The sequence below is a fragment of the Salvia miltiorrhiza genome, chromosome 2 (genome assembly GCF_028751815.1).
Source record: "Salvia miltiorrhiza cultivar Shanhuang (shh) chromosome 2, IMPLAD_Smil_shh, whole genome shotgun sequence".
Lineage (NCBI taxonomy): Eukaryota > Viridiplantae > Streptophyta > Magnoliopsida > Lamiales > Lamiaceae > Salvia > Salvia miltiorrhiza.
In genome coordinates this window covers 69034663-69056012 of record NC_080388.1, presented here as the reverse complement: position 1 = coordinate 69056012, position 21350 = coordinate 69034663, and the positions used below count along the sequence as shown (strand labels likewise).

At 30.6% G+C, this 21350-nt stretch overlaps 4 protein-coding genes and 1 long non-coding RNA gene across 5 annotated transcripts; 4 read left to right on the top strand and 1 right to left on the bottom strand.

Annotated features, from left to right (window-relative positions):
• LOC131009929 (uncharacterized) lies at positions 1-2982 on the top strand. Its single transcript, XM_057937328.1, has 4 exons — positions 1-903; positions 1730-1798; positions 1927-2001; positions 2093-2982. The coding sequence occupies exons 2-4, from the start codon at positions 1756-1758 to the stop codon at positions 2980-2982; spliced, it is 1008 nt and encodes a 335-aa protein (XP_057793311.1). The 5' UTR covers positions 1-903; positions 1730-1755.
• A 1055-nt stretch (positions 2983-4037) lies between these two features.
• LOC131009928 (uncharacterized) lies at positions 4038-7326 on the top strand. Its single transcript, XM_057937327.1, has 2 exons — positions 4038-7013; positions 7234-7326. The coding sequence occupies exons 1-2, from the start codon at positions 4038-4040 to the stop codon at positions 7324-7326; spliced, it is 3069 nt and encodes a 1022-aa protein (XP_057793310.1).
• A 216-nt stretch (positions 7327-7542) lies between these two features.
• LOC131008660 (replication protein A 70 kDa DNA-binding subunit D-like) lies at positions 7543-10864 on the top strand. The gene is made up of 10 exons (XM_057935619.1): positions 7543-7790; positions 8397-8552; positions 8624-8888; positions 8984-9080; positions 9261-9385; positions 9468-9546; positions 9620-9740; positions 9829-9986; positions 10086-10206; positions 10306-10864. Exons 2-10 carry the CDS (start codon positions 8415-8417, stop codon positions 10735-10737), a joined length of 1536 nt encoding a protein of 511 aa, XP_057791602.1. The 5' UTR covers positions 7543-7790; positions 8397-8414; the 3' UTR covers positions 10738-10864.
• A 5289-nt stretch (positions 10865-16153) lies between these two features.
• Positions 16154-17297, top strand: LOC131008659 (uncharacterized). The gene is made up of 2 exons (XR_009096322.1): positions 16154-16640; positions 17017-17297. It is a non-coding gene; the product is annotated as an uncharacterized LOC131008659 (long non-coding RNA).
• Positions 17298-18671: 1374 nt separating this feature from the next.
• Positions 18672-20263, bottom strand: LOC131009927 (uncharacterized). The gene is made up of 3 exons (XM_057937326.1): positions 20221-20263; positions 19605-19679; positions 18672-19513 (listed from the first exon to the last, which is right to left on the bottom strand). Exons 1-3 carry the CDS (start codon positions 20261-20263, stop codon positions 18672-18674), a joined length of 960 nt encoding a protein of 319 aa, XP_057793309.1.
• Between the last annotated feature and the right edge of the window lie 1087 nt (positions 20264-21350).

The window sequence follows — 21350 nt, the reverse complement described above, 5'->3', positions numbered from 1 at the left end:
CACTTTTGCTCAGCTTTCCCCAATCTGCTTTTTTTTTCTGTAGTATTACGCCAAGTTTCTAGCTTTGTGGAATCTTTAGAATTCAAGTGTTTATTTTTAAAGATAAGTTTAGATTTTAAGTGTTAATGCGTCAGAATTTTTAGCAATATTGTTTCATATATTATGGTTTTATTTTTGGCTAAAATATCTATCATGGTACTCTGTATCTTCTGCTATTGGCTTCTGCTATGCTTCATATATCAATGGATGTGCATTTATGGAACTTGATTTACTTGGAATTAGTAAGCTATATAGTTTTAACCATCTTTCACGGATTATTTCAGCAACATTCAACATAACCTTCGTTTATTTTTTTACTGAGCGTGGAATATTTGGTTTGTTCTTCTCCCGTAGCCACTGAACCCTCTGAAGCTCTTGCTATCATATCGTTATTCTCTACTGCAGTTGCTAATGCAGTGACCATACCCACTCTGCTGCTATTTCTCTCCCGCCTCTTGGTTATGTCAAAATTTTGAGTTCGGATATTTTATTCTGTGAATAAAATATTGGTTTGAATTGTTGGGAAAGTTTTTATATATGTATTAAAGTTGTAGTTAATTTAGTTGATGTTATAGCTTTTATAAAACAAAAGGCTGAGTTAAACCAATAGCATCGCATTATTTCTCACTGTCATTACCAAGATAATAAGACTGACTTAAAGAGTTTTAGGCTTTCTAACCATATGCTGGCATATGGACTCCTCATAAGTTTCCAGCGAGCTTATAATGTTGCTCGCCCTTTGAATACTTTTCTGGTTATAATATGTCCAGGTCACCCGACAAGTTAAACACTTCGAAGAGAACCATTCCGTTCGATTTCTCGCTTAATTAGTCGGACAGAGAAGCTTGAAGGTGATCTATCAAGGTAAGGATATCCATGTTTTGGTCATGGAAGGATATATGCAAATAAGATTGACATTATTATGGATTAAAGAAGCAATATTTTGTTTGCCATATATATATATATATGATTGAGTTTTGTAATCGCAGTTGCATTTCATTTTTATCAACACTTACATATATGACACATTCAAATGATCGAGCATTATATATTTATGAAATTTGGTGTGCCTATTATTGTATATGGTTGTGGGGTGGATTTAGGCTTTCATGAGGAATCAAAAAATGAGATTCATACCAAGAATTTCTATTAGTAGAAGAAAATTGATCTCATGTAGTATATTTCACCTCTCATAAATTTCATAATTTTAATTGTCTTTATTGTTTTTGGAAATAGCAATATGCATTTTTAATTTTTAAAATATTTGTTGATTTTAATATACATTTTTAGTATAGATTGCTAATTTGTTATTACATTTGACAAGAAGTAGAAAATATTTCATTTTCATGATAGAAAACCAAAAAAATAAACTTTATTATACCATATTTGCAGGACACATGTATCCAAATGTTATAAATGTTCAGTTATGTCCTCAAATTTTTGTTTTGGTCATTTAGGCTGATTTAAAAGTTATGCAAATTTTTGAGTTTGTAGAATGACCTTTATTTAATTGTGAAAGTTAGGCTTTGATAAAATATAATGATATAGTAATTGTTTTGCTGCCATATCAATATGTTTATATTTATTTGATTAGAGTTATACTTATAATTATTATTAACATTCCTTTTTGTTGTTATTTGTTTATTATTATTTATTATTTTTGTGTTACAGAATAAATATTTTTTTGCAGGATTTTAAAATTTATATACACTAACTATGAACATGGAAGTTACATTGCGCAAAACAAGCTCATCTTCAGGTATTTTCTATAGCATGAGTGCACAAGCTTTTAATTAATTGTCTATGTTATAATCACCACATATCACACAACATGAGCACAAATCAAATTATTTTTTTAATTAATATATTTATATTTATATATTGCAGCTAATGAGGTATATAGACAAAGAAAAAATCTACAAAGACAAAAGAAACGTAAACGAAATGCAAGTGATTTGAATTGTAAGTATTACATTCTTTTAAGATAAAAATACGTTTAATACATTATGATAAATTATTAAAGTTTTTTTAATTATACTGTTTATCTATTTAGGTTCATTGCTACATGAATTGAAAAATGTGCCTGATTGCATTCATTGTGGTGCAAGAAGATTTGAATATGAACCTCCTACTTTTTGTTGTGATAATGGAAAAGTTAAACTTGCATTTTCTGAAGTTCCTCCGGAGTTGGATGAATTGTTTACAGCTCAGTCAGAAGAAGCTATTAATTTCAGAAGGAATATTCGTGCTTATAATAGTATATTCTCATTTACTTCGTTTGGTGCAAAATTGGACAAAGAATTGGCATCTGCAAGACGGGGAGTTTATTCTTTTCGAGCACAAGGCATGGTTTATCATGATCTTCCTGGATTGATCCCACAATATACGTCTCCAACATTTTTTCAGCTATACTTTTATGACACACAAAGTGAGTTTGAGAACAGAATAAACATAATGCAAAATCAAGTTTTGTCAGAAGCAGTTGTACAGATGCTCATGAAAATTTTAGAGATCAACCCGTATGCAAAATTCTTTCGAAGATTGAAAGATTATCCTTCAATGGACAATGTTCAGCTTCATATTTCTAAAGATGTCAACTTAGATCAACGAGTATATAATTCTCCACATGCAGATCAAGTTGCAGTTATATGGGTTGAGGGAAATAATGAAAATATTCCATTGGAGCGGGATATTGTAGTTCATGCTCATTCCGGCGACAGACATAGAATAAAGCATTATTATGGATGTTATGATCCTTTGCAATATCCGCTTCTTTTTCCAAAGGGCGAAACAGGTTGGCATCAAAACATTAGAAAGATTGATCCAGCATCTTTGGTTCGTAACACAAATTCTGTTTCTACTTCTACTTCATTAGCAAGAACCATAACTGCAGGCGATATTATCTCCAATGAAGAACAAGGTATCTCTATTAACTTTTTATAAATTGATTGATGTAATGTTTATAATTGATTTTACTAATTTGATAAATTGTAGTATTAAACTTTTGGATAATTTTATTCTTCTAAAGTTATATTATTCCAATTATGAGATTATAATTTAAAATACGTACATTCATTCAATAACACGTGTAAAAGTTTTCGTCTTGGAATTTCTTTATTTTTAGCCATCCAAACTACGAAGGGATTCAACCCATTACTGCCATTGATCACTAATTAACACCAATTAATGAGTTAAGCCTCATAGAGTAAATATAATATAGTAAGCGGGTTTAGAAAAAGTTGAAGTTGTCGAAAACTTTGATAAATAATCTTGAGTAGGCTATTTTATTTCGGGCGACGTGAGCGAAATGCTTTTACATTAATTATCTACAGATTCAATTTTGCTTCTTTAATTTTTCTGACTTTTCAGCATGATACTGAATCCTAATTCTCCTTGGTGTAGTTAATTTATAATTATAGTTAATCGGATAATTTCCATAATTTGTGATATCATTCCCACCCATTAACTGTAGCATACTAATCATATAAACAATAATATAAATTTATTTTCAGAATTTTACAATTACAAATTGCAAATATTTATGCTCCACCTTAGCTTAAGGCTATTTACTTTTCTCATTATGCATATGTCTTAATGAAATCCCTACTTAATCATAATTTATAAATCCTATCTATGAATGACCTGAATCGATAAAGTGTTGATTTGTATTTAGAGCGTTTAGGTGATAATGAATATATTTTAAGCAATTGTTGACATATATATTTATTTTGTATATTGTTATGTTTATTTTATTTTACTAATCACTTAATATAACTTTTTTTATTTTTATATTGTATTTTTCTATGTTTTTAGGTGTTAGAAGAGAAAGCGTTAAGAATGTATCATGCCGAGAATATATTTGCTATAAGATACAAATTAGAAATCCAAGACAATCCATACTCTTATTAGCTGGAAGATTATTACAGCAATATATAGTGGATATGTACATAAAATTGGAGACAACAAGACTGGATTATTTTCGTCAAAACCAATCAACTATGAGAGCAGAATTGTATCAAGGAATTGTGGATAGTGTCTTTAATGGAGAATTAAGAGGGAATGAAGTTGGCAAAAGAATTGTTCTACCAGCAACATTTATAGGAGGACCAAGAGATATGCGTCGTAGATATCTTGATGCATTGACATTAGTACAAAGATTTGGAAAACCAGATCTATTCATTACAATGACTTGCAATCCAGAGTGGAAAGAAATACAGCAAGCATTATATGATGGTCAAACAGCTCAAGAACGTCCAGACTTAACTACACGAGTATTTCGAGCAAAACTGCAAGACCTGAAATATCAATTATTCAAGAGGAAAATTTTTGGACATGTAGCTGCACATGTTGATGTGGTTGAATTTCAAAAAAGAGGGTTACCACATGTCCACATGCTGATAATTTTCAAGTCTGGGCATAAGTTGAATACGACAAGTGAAATAGATAAGTTTGTAAGTGCCGAACTTCCTGATGAAGAAAACAATTCCGAATTGTTTGAATTGGTGAAAAAACATATGATGCATGGACCTTGCGGAGAGAAAAATCTAAATAATCCTTGTATGGTAAAAGGAAAATGCAAATGCCATTATCCACGACCATATTGTGAAAGCACACAACAAGGTAAAGATGGATATCCAATTTACAGAAGAAGAAAAAATGGATCAATTGTACGTGTTCGGAATGCAGACTTAGACAACCAATGGGTTGTGCCATATAATGCACATCTATTGTCCAGATACAACTGCCATATTAATGTCGAGGTATGCTCTGGTATCACAGCAGTTAAGTATTTGTACAAATATATCTATAAGGGACATGATAGGGTGGCCGTTCATATAACCCAAGATGATGAGCCGCGTCAAGTTGATGAAATCAAACAATTTCAAGATGCACGATGGGTATCTGCACAAGAAGCAATGTGGAGAATTTGTGAATTTGGTCTGAATGATATTTCTCCAGCAGTTATCAACTTACAGCTTCACCTTCCTAACAAACAGTTTGTATCCTATCACGCATCCCAAAATCTGCAGAACCTTTTATTGTGGGATCATGTTTCAAAAACAATGCTAACTGAATATTTTACTATGTGTGCTACAAGTGAAAAGGCAAGGCAATTTCTCTACAGAGAATTTCCAGAGCATTACGTATGGAATAAGAGGGACAAAATTTGGACAGAAAGGCATAAAATTAGCGTTATTGGACGTATAAGTGCAGTTAGTCCGATTGAAGGAGAAAGGTACTATGAAAAATTATTGTTGAATCATGTTAGGGGACCAACCTCTTTCCGACATTTATTGACGGTTAATGGTATAGAATGCTCAACATTCAAAGAAGCGGCACAAAAAAGGGGTTTATTAGAAGCTGATCAAAGCATTTTCGATTGCATGAATGAGGCAATAACATTTCAAATGCCAAATGAACTACGCAGGTTGTTTGCAATAATCTTGGTACATTGTGCACCGACAGATGTAAGAGTTTTATGGGATACTTACTTTGATGCAATGTCTGAAGATTTTAAAAGGGATGCCAATACTTCAATCCGACAACGTGTTTCTAAGACATTGCTGAGCTTAAGAGTTTTGTTAGAGAGCATGGGAAAAGATATAAATTCATATGATCTTCCCACAATTCCTTCTTATGATGCTAATATAGAAAATAATTGTTCCAGAGAGATACAAGATGAGATGTCGATACAAATTCCTGACGAAGATCAAGATGCAGAGTTAAAGTTGAATGATGATCAACGGAAAGCATTTTCTATGATTTTGAGTTCCATACAGAAAGCAGAAGGTGGGATTTTTTTCATAGATGGACCAGGTGGAACTGGAAAGACTTTCTTATATCGTGCACTATTAGCTCATCTTAGATTAAGAAAACACATAGCTCTTGCAACTGCTACATCTGGAGTTGCTGCAGGGATCATGCCAGGAGGAAGAACAGCACATTCACGCTTTAAAATTCCTATAAATTCTGATGAAACAAGTGAATGTTCAATTTCAAAACAAAGTGCAGCTGCCGAGTTATTGCGGAGAGCACAACTGATTATATGGGATGAAGCACCGATGGCAAAAAAATGGGCAATTGAAAATGTAGATAAGTTGTTAAAAGATGTCATGGGGAATGATAAAGATTTTGGTGGAAAAGTCATCGTTTTTGGAGGAGATTTCAGACAAGTATTGCCGGTTGTTCCTAAAGCTACAGTCTACCAGACTATATTAGCAAGTTTGGTTAATTCTTATTTATGGGGCAGAATGAAAAAGATCACTTTGTCCATAAATATGAGATCAAAGAATGATCCACAATTCAGCAAATTCTTACTAAGTGTTGGAAATGGTGAAGAACCGATGGATGATGAAGGTAATATCAAAATTCCAGATGATATGGTAATTGAGTATGACAATGAAGAAAATTCTTTGAAAAGACTTATCGCAGCCATTTTTCCGAGTTTAGCAAGGAATGCATATTCGGCGGAGTACATGACGAATCGAGCAATATTAACGCCAAAAAATGAGCATGTGGATAAGCTGAATGATAAGTTGATATCCGTGTTTCCTGGAGAAGAACAAATTTTCAACAGTTTTGATGAAGCTATTGACCAGACAAACATAAACTATGACGTCGATTTTTTGAACTCTTTGACTCCAAATGGATTACCTCCACATAAGTTGGTCTTGAAGAAAAATTGTCCAATAATTCTTTTAAGGAATTTAGATCCATCAAATGGTCTGTGTAATGGCACGAGAATGGTGTGCAGAGACTTTAAGGGCAACGTCATAAACGCAGAGATAATGCTTGGCCAACATATGGGAAAGCATGTCTTCATTCCAAGAATTCCTCTTTCGCCAGCTGAAAATGAAGGATATCCTTTTCAGTTTAGACGAAAACAATTTCCAATCAGACTTTGTTTTGCAATGACAATAAACAAAGCTCAAGGACAAACTATACCAAATGTTGGTGTATATTTGCCTTCTCCGGTATTTTCTCACGGACAATTATATGTTGCTCTATCACGAGGAACTTCAATGTCTACTACTAAAGTGTTGATTAAGCCAAACACAACAGATCCAAGACAAAAAATGTTGACGAAAAATGTTGTCTACACTCAAGTTTTGATCGCAGGTAATTATTTAATTTAAAATTTAATTTATATGATGTTATTTTGCATTGATAATATTATATTTACGTGTTTAACAGGACAACAAAATCATGAAGAATCAGAAAGATGCAATTGATGATTCGCATTGTGTTCAAGACACTCGGTACGCAACTGGAATTTCATCATTTTAATTGTCTATGTTGTTTTCGAGATAGCAATATGCATTGTTAATTTTTTAAATATTTGTTGCTTTTAATATACATTTTTTTAATATGAGGAAATTATTTTGACTCATTGAAATTCTAATATGATGGTGCAATATTTAAAAAAAACAAAAAACAAAAATAAAGGGGTCATGGTGTATAACCGAGTTGATTAAGAATTGCAATTTTCACCCAAAAGTTAGTAGTATAACCGAGTTAGACAGTAATTCAAATATGGTTAGGATAAGGATAAAAATAATTTAATAGATCAAAGACTTGTTATAGAAATCTACAATATTAGAATTAGAATTGTAATAGGAATCAAACTTTCGAATCCACATTATATAATGGTGTATAATTTTTTTGTACACAATCAAATTACAACATATCCGCCTCTAATTTTCTTTCTCTGCTGCGTTTTTGTTTATCTTCTGCGATTGAACGAATTCTTGGTAAGTTCTATCATTCATAGTTGTAGAAAAAATAGTTTCTTCCTTCTGACTCTTACGTGTTCGACGAATTTACTGAGAGAAAATTTTTCCCTATCTTGAAGTTTTTTCTTTGATTTTATTCATGCTTAATATTTGATCGAATTTTAGAGGTCTATGAATGTGTGCATTTATTTATCCGTAATGAATTCGTGCTTACCTGCATATCTAAGCATTGATTTCTTTATCTTTATAATTTAAGATTAGCATGAATACGTGTGAATTGTAATTTAGGCTAAAACATAAGCCAAACCCTAAGTTAATTATTAGTTTTTACGTTCATATATAGAACACTAAAATAAATAAATACGTAAATACACTGATAAAATAAAATACAGATTAAAAGTGAATAAATAATTGGTGATAGATAGTTAGGCTTTGATAAAATACAATGATATAATTGTTTTGCTACCATATCAATATGTTTATATTTATTTGATTAGAGTTATACTTATAATTATTATTAACATTCCTTTTTGTTGTTGTTTGTTTATTATTATTTATTATTGTCGAGTTATATTACGTTAAATGAGATGTTATATATACATAATTTTATTATTTTTATTGTAGGATATATAATATTCAACAATGACGACAACTGAAACTCTGCAAGTAAATGAAAGATCATTTACAATTGCATTGAAGGCTTTGAGAATAGGCCACGAAGTAAATTGTGGACCTAATTTAAGCACAAAAATCTGGAAATTGATAATGGTTGACAAAGAGGTAAGTCACAAATTTAATTATAACTTTAATTTTTACAATTTATCTATTTATCACTATCACTCAATTTGCAGGGTGTCCAAATTGGAGTGACAATGTTCAATAATGAAATAAGCAAATTTGGAAAAAAGTTTGAATCCAACAAAACGTATTTAATCTCTAATGGAGAGGTTAGAAACGTTAATACTATGTATCCAAGCATCCATAGAGAAAAAGAGATCATACTCAATAGATACTCTGATATAAAGGAAGCATTCGACGAGATAGAGTATAAAATACCATATAATTTTGTGGAGTTCAACGATGTGGAACAAAAGCTTGACAAGGAAGAAGAGTTTGGTAAGTGAAATTAGTTTAAAATATTCCTTCAAATAAAACATACATTAAACTCTAAATATATAATTATATAAATAAAAACAAAAAAATTGTCACAGATATTTCTGGAATGTTAGTACAAGTACAAAAAAGTCAACAGATTCCTATCAAAGGAGTGAACAAGGCTGTGAGAAACATAACTCTCATGAACAAAAAGTAAGTTCTTTATTTATTATTTGCATCCATCTTTCAATTTCCAATGCATATATATATATATATATATATATATATATATAGGCATATGTTATTTTTATTTAATGTTTCATGCATTTACTATAATTTGTTCATAACCTTAGAAAAATAACTATATTTGAATTTACTCAATATTTCTCGTAGATCTGAACTTGTAGAGATATCTTTATGGGAAGATATGGCGAAAAATGAAGGACATGACCTTGAACAAATAACTGGAGGCAAGCCAACTGTTGCAATTTCCTATGTCGTGGCAAAAAGGAAATTTGGTAACAAACATATTATATATATTTTATTAAAATAATACTTCATTTTTTTAATTTGTAATCTACTTATATATATATTATTTAGGTGGTATACTCTTGCAAAATACAATGAGATCCGTCTTGCAAATTACACCAACATGCAAAGAGATCCAGCTGATCCAATCGTACGTATCCAAAAATAAATAAATTATATAGTTTTAAAATAAAATCAAACATATCATTTAATATTATATGCAGGTGTTCTGATGTTGATGATGATGCATTAGCAATTGCTAAATTAGCAATGGCACAAAAAATAAAACAAGCAAAGGAAATCACTCTTAAAGATCTCAGAGACAATCAACATTTATTATCAGAGGTACGATATTTAAATAATTAATGATGCATTTCAAAAGTACATAATCGACTATTTCTATAATATTATTATTTTTTTTATCATATATTAGGGTGTTTCGTATTGTTTTACGGGAATTATCGACAAAGTTGAAAATAAAGCAACAATATGGTATGATTCTTGTAAAAATTGCAACACATCTTTCTCCAAAATTGATGAGAGTGCAATATGCAAAAAATGCAATGAAGAAGTTCTTGAGACGTCGCCCAGGTACATATCAAATTTAAAATTACTACCAATTCAAAATTAGTTAATGACACAATAACAAAAAAATACTAACTTTAATTTTATCGTTTTATATAATTGTAGATACAGAATCACAATAAATGTTATACAAGGCGACTGCAATGCACGTATTACACTATTCGGTCAAGTGGCAGAGGTATATGTAGGATGCTCTGTGGATGAATATCTTTCTTCAATCAAAGAGGTAAATTATGATTTCTTACTTAATCACTTACTATAATTTAAATTGTTAATATTACAAAATTCGATATTACATAATTATAACAATTATATATTTTCACAGGGTGAAACAGAATCCACATACTATAGACGACTAAGCACACAAGCGTACACAGAAATGCGCTTCATGACGATGCTAAAGTCTATAAAATTTGATCAACGAGGAAATCTCAATATCGTAGCAAATGCAATCGAAAAAATGGAACCAATGGAAAGCATCGATGTTGGAGATATTGAAGAAGAGTTGACTGAAGTGGAGGAAAAGAAACATTCACCCGAGAAAACAAAAAAGAAAATTCCGTCTAGAAAAAAACAAACTACGATGGAGTTGCAGCCCACAGAATCGCAAAAGAAAAAAAGAAGGATAACCAAGAAAAAGTTTGATGACTACATTGACATTACAAGTGACGACGATCTGCCGCTGAACAGCATTTTGCAAACCAAAAATAACAAGAAGAGATCCCCAATCGTCAAAATCAAACAAGAAAAGATTTAAAATTCGTCTTACTCCTTACTTAGATAATTTAGGATGTTTTTCATAGATTTTTTTTGCATTTTTATTTAGAAGTATGAATATTACTTTATTACTTTTAAATTTAATCATTAATAGTTGCATTGGTTCCTTTTTTTATTTAAATAGTAAAAATCAAACGTGTTCAACGTATAGTTTATCTGATTTTGCTACTAATCCAAATTCCAGTCAAATATCAGGCTAATATGACGTGTCAATATTTGACGCGACATATCTATTGTTAATTTCTTATTAATAATAAAAAAAAGAACACAATGCAAATAACCCAAATTGTCAATAACTTAATATATCAAATCAAATAATAGTATTTTTTTAATTCTCAAGTTTAAACTTTCTCCGATCGCCGCCTAACCTCAAACCCATCCACCATCGCATACAACCTCGCCTATGCTCTGAGCCTTCTGTCCGCCGTGCTTCATGTTTTATTTTAAAGTTATTTTACATATTATATATTTATAAAAATATATTAATTCATCAGATATTATACTAAAACTATGTGATATATATCTATAGTTGTTGATAAGGCTTATAAATAAATATATCTATCAAATAAATTATTCACCTTAAGTAATTAGTAATTTTTGAATTAAAGTGATGGAGAAATTAAAGTAAAAGAAGAAAAGTCTCTTGGAGTAGTAATAATGAAGTGGGGTTCCGATTTCCAGCTCCTTATATCCTTCTCAAACAGAAAAGGAAAAAGTCCATTCTCTAATCATATTTGTGTATATGTTCAAGTTCTCATCGATTTTTATGAAGAAGTGATAAGCAGTAAGAACGTGCGATGCACGTTGAACACGTGTGATTTTGTACTACATAAATAAAATTCATAGATATTATTATATAGTTTTGAATATTTATATTAATTAATTATTTTTATTAAATTGATTTATTCATTTGACTATAATTGTACTTTAAAAAAGGAATCAATGCAACTATTAATGAATAAATTTAAATGTAATAAAGTAATATTTATAATATACTACTTCTAATTAAATAAAAATGCAAAAAGATCTATGAAAAATATCCTAAATTATCTAAGTATGGAGCAAGACGAATTTTAAATCTTTTCTTGTTTAATTTTGACGATTGATGATCTTTTCTTGTTACTTTTGGTTTGCAACAGAATGTTGTTCAGCGGCATATCATCGTCACTTGTAATCTCAATGTAGTCATCAAACTTTTTCTTGGTTACCCTTCTTTTTTTCTTTTGCGATTCTGTAGGGTGCAACTCTATCGACTATCTTAGATTTTTCCTTTCTAGACGGGAATTTTTTTCTCGGGTGAAAGTTTCTTTTCTTCCACTTGAGTCGGCTCTTTTTCAATATCTCCAATATCGATGCTTTCCATTGGTTGCGTTTTTTGGATTGCATTTGCTACAATATTGAGAATTCCCCATTGATCGAATTTTATAGACTTGAGCATCGTCATAAAGTGCATTTTTGTGTGCGCTTGTGTGCTTAATCCTCTATAGTATGTGGAGTGTGTTTCACCCAGTGAAAACATATAATTGTTATAATTACATAATATCAAATTTTGTAATATGAACTATTTAAATTATAGTAAGTGTTTAGTAAGAAATCTTAATTTACCTCTTCGACTGAAGAAAGATATTCATCCACAAAGCATCCTACATATACCTCTGCCGCTTGATCAAATAGTGTAACACGTGCATTGCAGTCGCCTTGTATTACATTTATTGTTATTCTGTATCTAGAATTATATAAAATATTAAAAATATTATATTTTTGTTATTGTGTTAGTAACTAATTTTCAGTTGGTAGTAGTTTTAAATTTGATAATTACGTGGGCGACATCTCAAGAACTTCTTTATTGCATTTTTTGCATATTGCACTCTCATCAATTTTGGAGAAAGATGTGTTGCAATTTTTACAAGAATCATACCATATTGTTGCTTTATTTTCAACTTTGTCAATAATTCCCTTAAAGCAATACGAAACACCCTAATATATGATAAAAAATAATAATATATTATAGGAATAGTCGATTATGTACTTTTGAAATGCATCATTAATTTATTTAAATATCGTACCTCTAATAATAATTGTTGATTGTCTCTGAGATCTTCAAGAGTAATTAACTTCCGTCGCTTGTTTTTTTTTTTTGTATCATTGCTAATTTAGCAATTGCTAATGCATCATCATCACATTAGAACACCTATATATAATATGAAATGATATGTTATCTTTCTAATGTTTTGATGCCAACCTGTTTCGCCAATTGGAAAAAGAACTGGATATTGTAATGGATAGTAACATCCATAATAATGCTTTATTATATTTCTGTCACCGAAATGAGCATGAACTACAATATCTTGCTCCAATGGGATATTTTCGTTATTTCCCTCAATCCATATAGCTGCAATTTGATCTGCATATGAAAAATTACATACTCGTTGATCTAAGTTGACTTTTTTAGAAATGTGAAGCTGAACATTGTCCATTGAAGGATAATCTTTCAATTTTTGAAAGAATTTTGCATACGGGTTGATCTCTAAAATTTTCATGAGCATCTTTACAATTGCTTCTGATAAAATTTGATTTTGCATTATGTTAATTCTGTTCTCAACCTTACTTTGTGTGTCATAAAAGTATGGTTGAAAAAACGTTGGAGATGTATATTGTGAGATCAATCCAGGAAGATCATGATAAACCATTCGTTGTGGTCGAAAAGAATAAACTCCCCGTCTTGCAGATGCCAGTTCTTTATCCAATTTTACATCAAACGAAGTAGATTAGAATATACTATTATAAGCACGATTATTCCTTCGGAAATTAAGAGCTTCTTGTGACTGTGCTGTAAATACTTAATCTAACTCCAGAGGAACTTCAGATTTTCATACATAATATTAGTAAAAATTTAATTAAATATATTCATTATCACCTAAACACTTTAAATACAAATCAACACTTTATCGATTCAGCTCATTCATAGGTAGGATTTATAGACTATGATTAAGTAGGGATTTCATTAAGACATATGCATAATGAGAGAAGTGAATAGCCTTAAGCTAAGGTGGAGCATAAATATTTGCAATTTGTAATTGTAAAATTCTGAAAATCAATTTATATTATTGTTTATATGATTAGTATGCTACAGTTAATGGGTGGGAATGAAAAGAATGTTCTATACTCATAGCGGATTATAATCTCATGATTGGAATAATATAACTTTAGAAGAATAAAATTATCCAAAAGTTTAATACTACAATTTATCAAATTAGCAAAATCAATTATAAACATTATAAAAATATAAAATATGATACTTAACTAATTTAATTATCAATCAATTTATAAAAAGTTAATAGAGATACCTTGTTCTTCATTGGAGATAATATCGCCTGTAGTTATGGTTCTTGCTAATGAAGTAGAAATAGAAACAAAATTTTGATTTATACTATGTAAATAAAAAAAAGGAACAAATGCAACTATTAATGATTAAATTTAAAAGTAATAAAGTAATATTCATACTTCTAAATAAAAATGCAAAAAAATCTATGAAAAACATCCTAAATTATCTAAGTAAGGAGTAAGACGAATTTTAAATCTTTTCTTGTTTGATTTTGACGATTGGGGATCTCTTCTTGTTATTTTTGGTTTGCAACAGAATGCTGTTCCATCCGGTTATTTGTTCAAGGTCATGTCCTTCATTTTTCGCCATATCTTCCCATAAAGATATCTCTACAAGTTCAGATCTACGAGAAATATTGAGTAAATTCAAATATAGTTATTTTCTAAGCTTATAAACAAATTACAGCATATGCATGAAACATTAAATAAAAATAACATATGTCTATATATATATATATATATATATATATATATATATATATATAGGGGGCCGCTCCAATGAGACCCCCTAATTTTAGTGAGATCTAGGGCACGAACTGGTGCGCTTATTTTATCAATCATATGGCTGATATTGTATCTGGAGGGTGATTTTTTTTCGCAGGGTTCGAATTCTGGAGGGAGCAGAATATTTTAAATTTTGTTATTTATCAGTATATACTGCGCTGTTCATCAGTATATACGGCCATGTTCATCAGTATATATGTCTTATTCATTACGAATTTTTTAAATTTTATTTTTCATCAATATATACATCTTGTTCATTAGATATACGTTTTGTTCATTAGTATTATATGTGTTATTCATTGTACTCATGTTACACGAAAAATAGGGGGTCTCACTGGAGCGCGCCCCTATATATATATATATATGTGCATTGGAAATTGAAAGATGGATGCAAATAATCTGAAAAGGATATCCTTCATTTTCAGCTGGCGAAAGAGGAATTCTTGGAATGAAGACATGTTTTCCCATATGTTGGCCAAGCATTATCTCTGCGTTTATGACGTTGCCCTTAAAGTCTCTGCACACCATTCTCGTGCCATTACACAGACCATTTGATGGATCTAAATTCCTTAAAAGAATTATTGGACAATTTTTCTTGAAGACCAACTTATGTGGAGGTAATCCATTTGGAGTCAAAGAGTTCAAAAAATCGACGTCATAGTTTATGTTTGTCTGGTCAATAACTTCATCAAAACTATTGAAAATTTGTTCTTCTCCAGGAAACATGGATATCAACTTATCATTCAGCTTGTCCACATGCTCATTTTTTGGCGTTAATATTGCTCGATTCATCATGTACTCCGCCGAATATGCATTCCTTGCTAAACTCGGAAAAATGGCTGCGATAAGTCTTTTCAAAAAAATTTCTTCATTGTCATACTCAATTACCATATCATCTGGAATTTTGATATTACCTTCATCATCCATCGGTTCTTCACCATTTCCAACACTTAGTAAGAATTTGCTGAATTGTGGATCATTCTTGGATCTCATATTTATGGACAAAGTGATCATTTTCATTCTGCCCCATAAATAAGAATTAACCAAACTTGCTAATATAGTCTGGTAGACTGTAGCTTTCGGAACAACCGGCAATACTTGTCTGAAATCTCCTCCAAAAACGATGACTTTTCCACCAAAATCTTTATCATTCCCTATGACATCTTTTAACAACTTATCTACATTTTCAATTGCCCATTTTTTTGCCATCGGTGCTTCATCCCATATAATCAGTTGTGCTCTCCGCAATAACTCGGCAGCTGCACTTTGTTTTGAAATTGAACATTCACTTGTTTCATCAGAATTTATAGGAATTTTAAAGCGTGAATGTACTGTTCTCCCTCCTGGCATGATCCCTGCAGCAACTCCAGATGTAGCAGTTGTAAGAGCTATGTGTTTTCTTAATCTAAGATGAGCTAATAGTGCACGATATAAGAAAGTCTTTCCAGTTGGTCATCATTCAACTTTATGAAAAAAATCACACCTTCTGCTTTTTGTATGGAACTCAAAATCATAGAAAATGCTTTCCGTTGGTCATCATTCAACTTTAACTCTGCATCTTGATCTTCCTCAGGAATTTGTATCGACATCTCATCTTGTATCTCTCTGGAACAATTATTTTCTATATTAGCATCATAAGAAGGAATTGTGGGAAGATCATATGAATTTATATCTTTTCCCATGCTCTCTAACAAAACTCTTAAGCTCAGCAATGTCTTAGAAACACGTTGTCGGATTGAAGTATTGTCATCCCTTTTAAAATCTTCAGACATTGCATCAAAGTAAGTATCCCATAAAACTCTTACATCTGCCGGTGCACAATGTACCAAGATTATTGCAAACAACCTGCGTTGTTCATTTGGCATTTGAAATGTTATTGCCTCATTCATGCAATCGAAAATGCTATGATCAGCTTCTAATAAACTCCTTTTTTGTGCCGCTTCTTTGAATGTTGAGCATTCTATACCATTAACCGTCAATAAATGTCGGAAAGAGGTTGGTCCCCTAACATGATTCAACAATAATTTTTCATAGTACCTTTCTCCTTCAATCGGACTAACTGCACTTATACGTCCAATAACGCCAATTTTCTGCCTTTCTGTCCAAATTTTGTCCCTCTTATTCCATACGTAATGCTCTGTAAATTCTCTGTAGAGAAACTGCCTTGCCTTTTCACTTGTAGCACACATAGTAAAATATTCAGTTAGCAGTGTTTTTGAAACATGATCCCACAATAAAAGCTTCTGCAGATTTTGGGATGCGTGATAGGATACAAACTGTTTGTTAGGAAGGTGAAGCTGTAAGTTGATAACTGCTGGAGAAATATCATTCAGACCAAATTCACAAATTCTCCACATTGCTTCTTGTGCAGATACCCATCGTGCATCTTGAAATTGTTTGATTTCATCAACTTGACGCGGCTCATCATCTTGGGTTATATGAACGGCCACCCTATCATGTCCCTTATAGATATATTTGTACAAATACTTAACAGCTGTGATACCAGAGCATACCTCGACATTAATATGGCAGTTGTATCTGGACAATAGATGTGCATTATATGGCACAACCCATTGGTTGTCTAAGTCTGCATTCCGAACACGTACAATTGATCCATTTTTTCTTCTTCTGTAAATTGGATATCCATCTTTACCTTGTTGTGTGCTTTCACAATATGGTCGTGGATAATGGCATTTGCATTTTTCTTTTACCATACAAGAATTATTTAGATTTTTCTCTCCGCAAGGTCCATGCATCATATGTTTTTTCACCAATTCAAACAATTCGAAATTGTTTTCTTCATCAGGAAGTTCGGCACTTACAAACTTATCTATTTCACTTGTCGTATTCAACTTATGCCCAGACTTGAAAATTATCAGCATGTGGACATGTGGTAACCCTCTTTTTTGAAATTCAACTACATCAACATGTGCAGCTACATGTCCAAAAATTTTCCTCTTGAATAATTGATATTTCAAGTCTTGCAGTTTTGCTCGAAATACTCGTGTAGTTAAGTCTGGACGTTCTTGAGCTGTTTGACCATCATATAATGCTTGTTGTATTTCTGTCCACTCTGGATTGCAAGTCATTGTAATGAATATATCTGGTTTTCCAAATCTTTGAATGTCAATGCATCAAGATATCTACGACGCATATATCTTGGTCTTCCTATAAATGTTGCTGGTAGAACAATTCTTTTGCCAACTTCATTTCCTCTTAATTCTCCATTAAAGACACTATCCACAATTCCTTGATACATATCTGCTCTCATACTTGATTGGTTTTGACGATAATAATCCAGTCTTGTTGTCTCCAATTTTATGTACATATCCACTATATATTGCTGAAATAATCTTCCAGCTAATAAGAGTATGGATTGTCTTGGATTTCTAATCTGTATCTTATAGCAAATATATTCTAGACATGATACATTCTTAACGTTTTCTCTTCTAACACCTAAAAACATAGAAAAATACAATATAAAAATAAAAAAAAGTTATATTAAGTGATTAGTAAAATAAAATAAACATAACAATATACAAAATAAATATATATGTCAACAATTGCTTAAAATATATTCATTATCACCTAAACACTCTAAATACAAATCAACACTTTATCGATTCAGCTCATTCATAGATAGGATTTATAGATTATGATTAAGTAGGGATTTCATTAAGACATATGCATAATGAGAAAAGTAAATAGCCTTAAGCTAAGCTGGAGCATAAATATTTGCAATTTGTAATTGTAAAATTCTGAAAATAAATTTATATTATTGTTTATATGATTAGTATGCTACAGTTAATGGGTGGGAATGAAAAGAATGTTCTCTACTCATAGCGAATTATAATCTGATGATTGAAATAATATAACTTTAGAAGAATAAAATTATCCAAAAGTTTAATACTAAAATTTATCAAATTAGTAAAATCAATTATAAACATTAAAAAAATATAAAATATGATACTTAACTAATTTAATCATCAATCAATTTATAAAAAGTTAATAGAGATACCTTGTTCTTCATTGGAGAATGGTTCTTGCTAATGAAGTAGAAGTAGAAACAGAATTTGTGTTACGAACCAAAGATGCTGGATCAATCTTTCTAATGTTTTGATGCCAACCTATTTCGCCCATTGGAAAAAGAAGTGGATATTGCAATGGATCATAACATCCATAATAATGCTTTATTCTATGTCTGTCGCCAGAATGAGCATGAACTACAATATCCCGCTCCAATGGAATATTTTCATTATTTCCCTCAACCCATATAGCTGCAACTTGATCTGCATGTGGAGAATTATATACTCGTTGATCTAAGTTGACATCTTTAGAAATATGAAGCTGAACATTGTCCATTGAAGGATAATCTTTCAATCTTCGAAAGAATTTTGCATACGGGTTGATCTCTAAAATTTTCATGAGCATCTGTACAACTGCTTCTGACAAAACTTGATTTTGCATTATGTTAATTTTGTTCTCAAACTCACTTTGTGTGTCATAAAAGTATAGCTGAAAAAATTTTGGAGACGCATATTGTGGGATCAATCCAGGAAGATCATGATAAACCATGCCTTGTGCTCGAAAAGAATAAACTCCCCGTCTTGCAGATGCCAATTCTTTGTCCAATTTTACACCAAACGAAGTAAATGAGAATATACTATTATAAGCACGAATATTCCTTCTGAAATTAATAGCTTCTTCTGACTGGGCTGTAAACAATTCATCCAACTCCGGAGGAACTTCAGAAAATACAAGTTTAACTTTTCCATTATCACAACAAAAAGTAGGAGGTTCATATTCAAATCTTCTTGCACCACAATGAATGCAATCAGGCACATTTTTCAATTCATGTAGCAATGAACCTAAATAGATAAACAATATAATTAAAAAAACATTAATAATTTATCATAATGTATTGAACGTATTTTTATCTTAAAATAATGTAATACTTACAATTCAAATCACTTGCATTTCGTTTACGTTTCTTTTGTCTTTGTAGATTTTTTCTTTGTCTATATACCTCATTAACTGCAATATATAAATATAAATATATTAATTAAAAAAAGAATTTGATTTGTACTCATGTTGTGTGATATGTGGTGATTATAACATAGACAATTAATATATATATATATATATATATATATATATATATATATATATATATATAGGGTTGAGTTCAACAGAGAATTATATTTTTCGAGAGAACGAACAAATCTATATATTTTACGAACAGATCAACATAAGTAATGAACAGACGTATTTAGTAAAAATATAGAAAAACTCGCCACCAGCAGGATTCGAACCTGGGGCAAATTGTTGTTCATGCGGTACATTGCTATGTTCATTAAAATTATAGATCTGTTCGTTTTTATTTTACGAATTCTCTATTCTCCACAATATTTAGCTTCTCTGTTGAACCCTTTTCTCTCTCTCTCTCTCTCTCTCTCTCTCTATATATATATATATATATATATATATATATATATATATATAGATAGATAGATAGTTATATATATCCCTTAATATAAATACTTAGAAGCTTGTGCGCTCATGCTATAGAAAATACCTGAAGATGAGCTTGTTTTGCGCAATGTAACTTCCATGTTCATAGTTAGTGTATATAACTAATAATAAACAAATAACAACAAAAAGGAATGTTAATAATAATTATAAGTATAACTCTAATCAAATAAATATAAACATATTGATATGGCAACAAAACAATTACTATATCATTATATTTTATCAAAGCCTAACTTTCACAATTAAATAAAGGTCATTCTACAAACCCAAAAATTTGCATAACTTTTAAATCAGCCTAAATGACCAAAACAAAAATTTGAGGACATAACTGAACATTCATAACCTTTGGATACATGTGTCCTGCAAATATGGTATAATAAAGTTTATTTTTTTGGTTTTCTATCATGAAAATGAAATATTTTCTACTTCTTGTCAAATGTAATAACAAATTAGCAATCTATACTAAAAATGTATATTAAAATCAACAAATATTTTAAAAATTAAAAATGCATATTGCTATTTCCAAAAACAATAAAGACAATTAAAATTATGAAATTTATGAGAGGTGAAATATACTACATGAGATCAATTTTCTTCTACTAATAGAAATTCTTGGTATGAATCTCATTTTTTGATTCCTCATCAAAGCCTAAATCCACCCCACAACCATATACAATAATAGGCACACCAAATTTCATAAATATATAATGCTCGATCATTTGAATGTGTCATATATGTAAGTGTTGATAAAAATGAAATGCAACTGCGATTACAAAACTCAATCATATATATATATGTGTGTGTGTGTGTGTGTGCAGTATGAAATAAACAATATATATGCCTCTTGTAATATATATGCCAGTGCTAAGATATTAGAAAACTCCAAACATGATGATAGGAGGTCTCTTAGGAGCTCAAAGGGGTTAAGCAAAAATGATAAATTAAACCCATGATTAAGTAGATAACAAAAAAAAGACCCTAAAAAAAACAGCAAAAAAACTACATGACTCCCGTGGAAAAAAAAACTACATGGGCAAGAATTTGAAGCAAACTCTTTCTTCCATCAGCGGCAAAATGAGATGGAAGAATATCAGCAGCCTTCTCGTAACATGACACAAAGACATATATATAAAATAAATATATATACATATATATATAAGCAAACAGAACTAT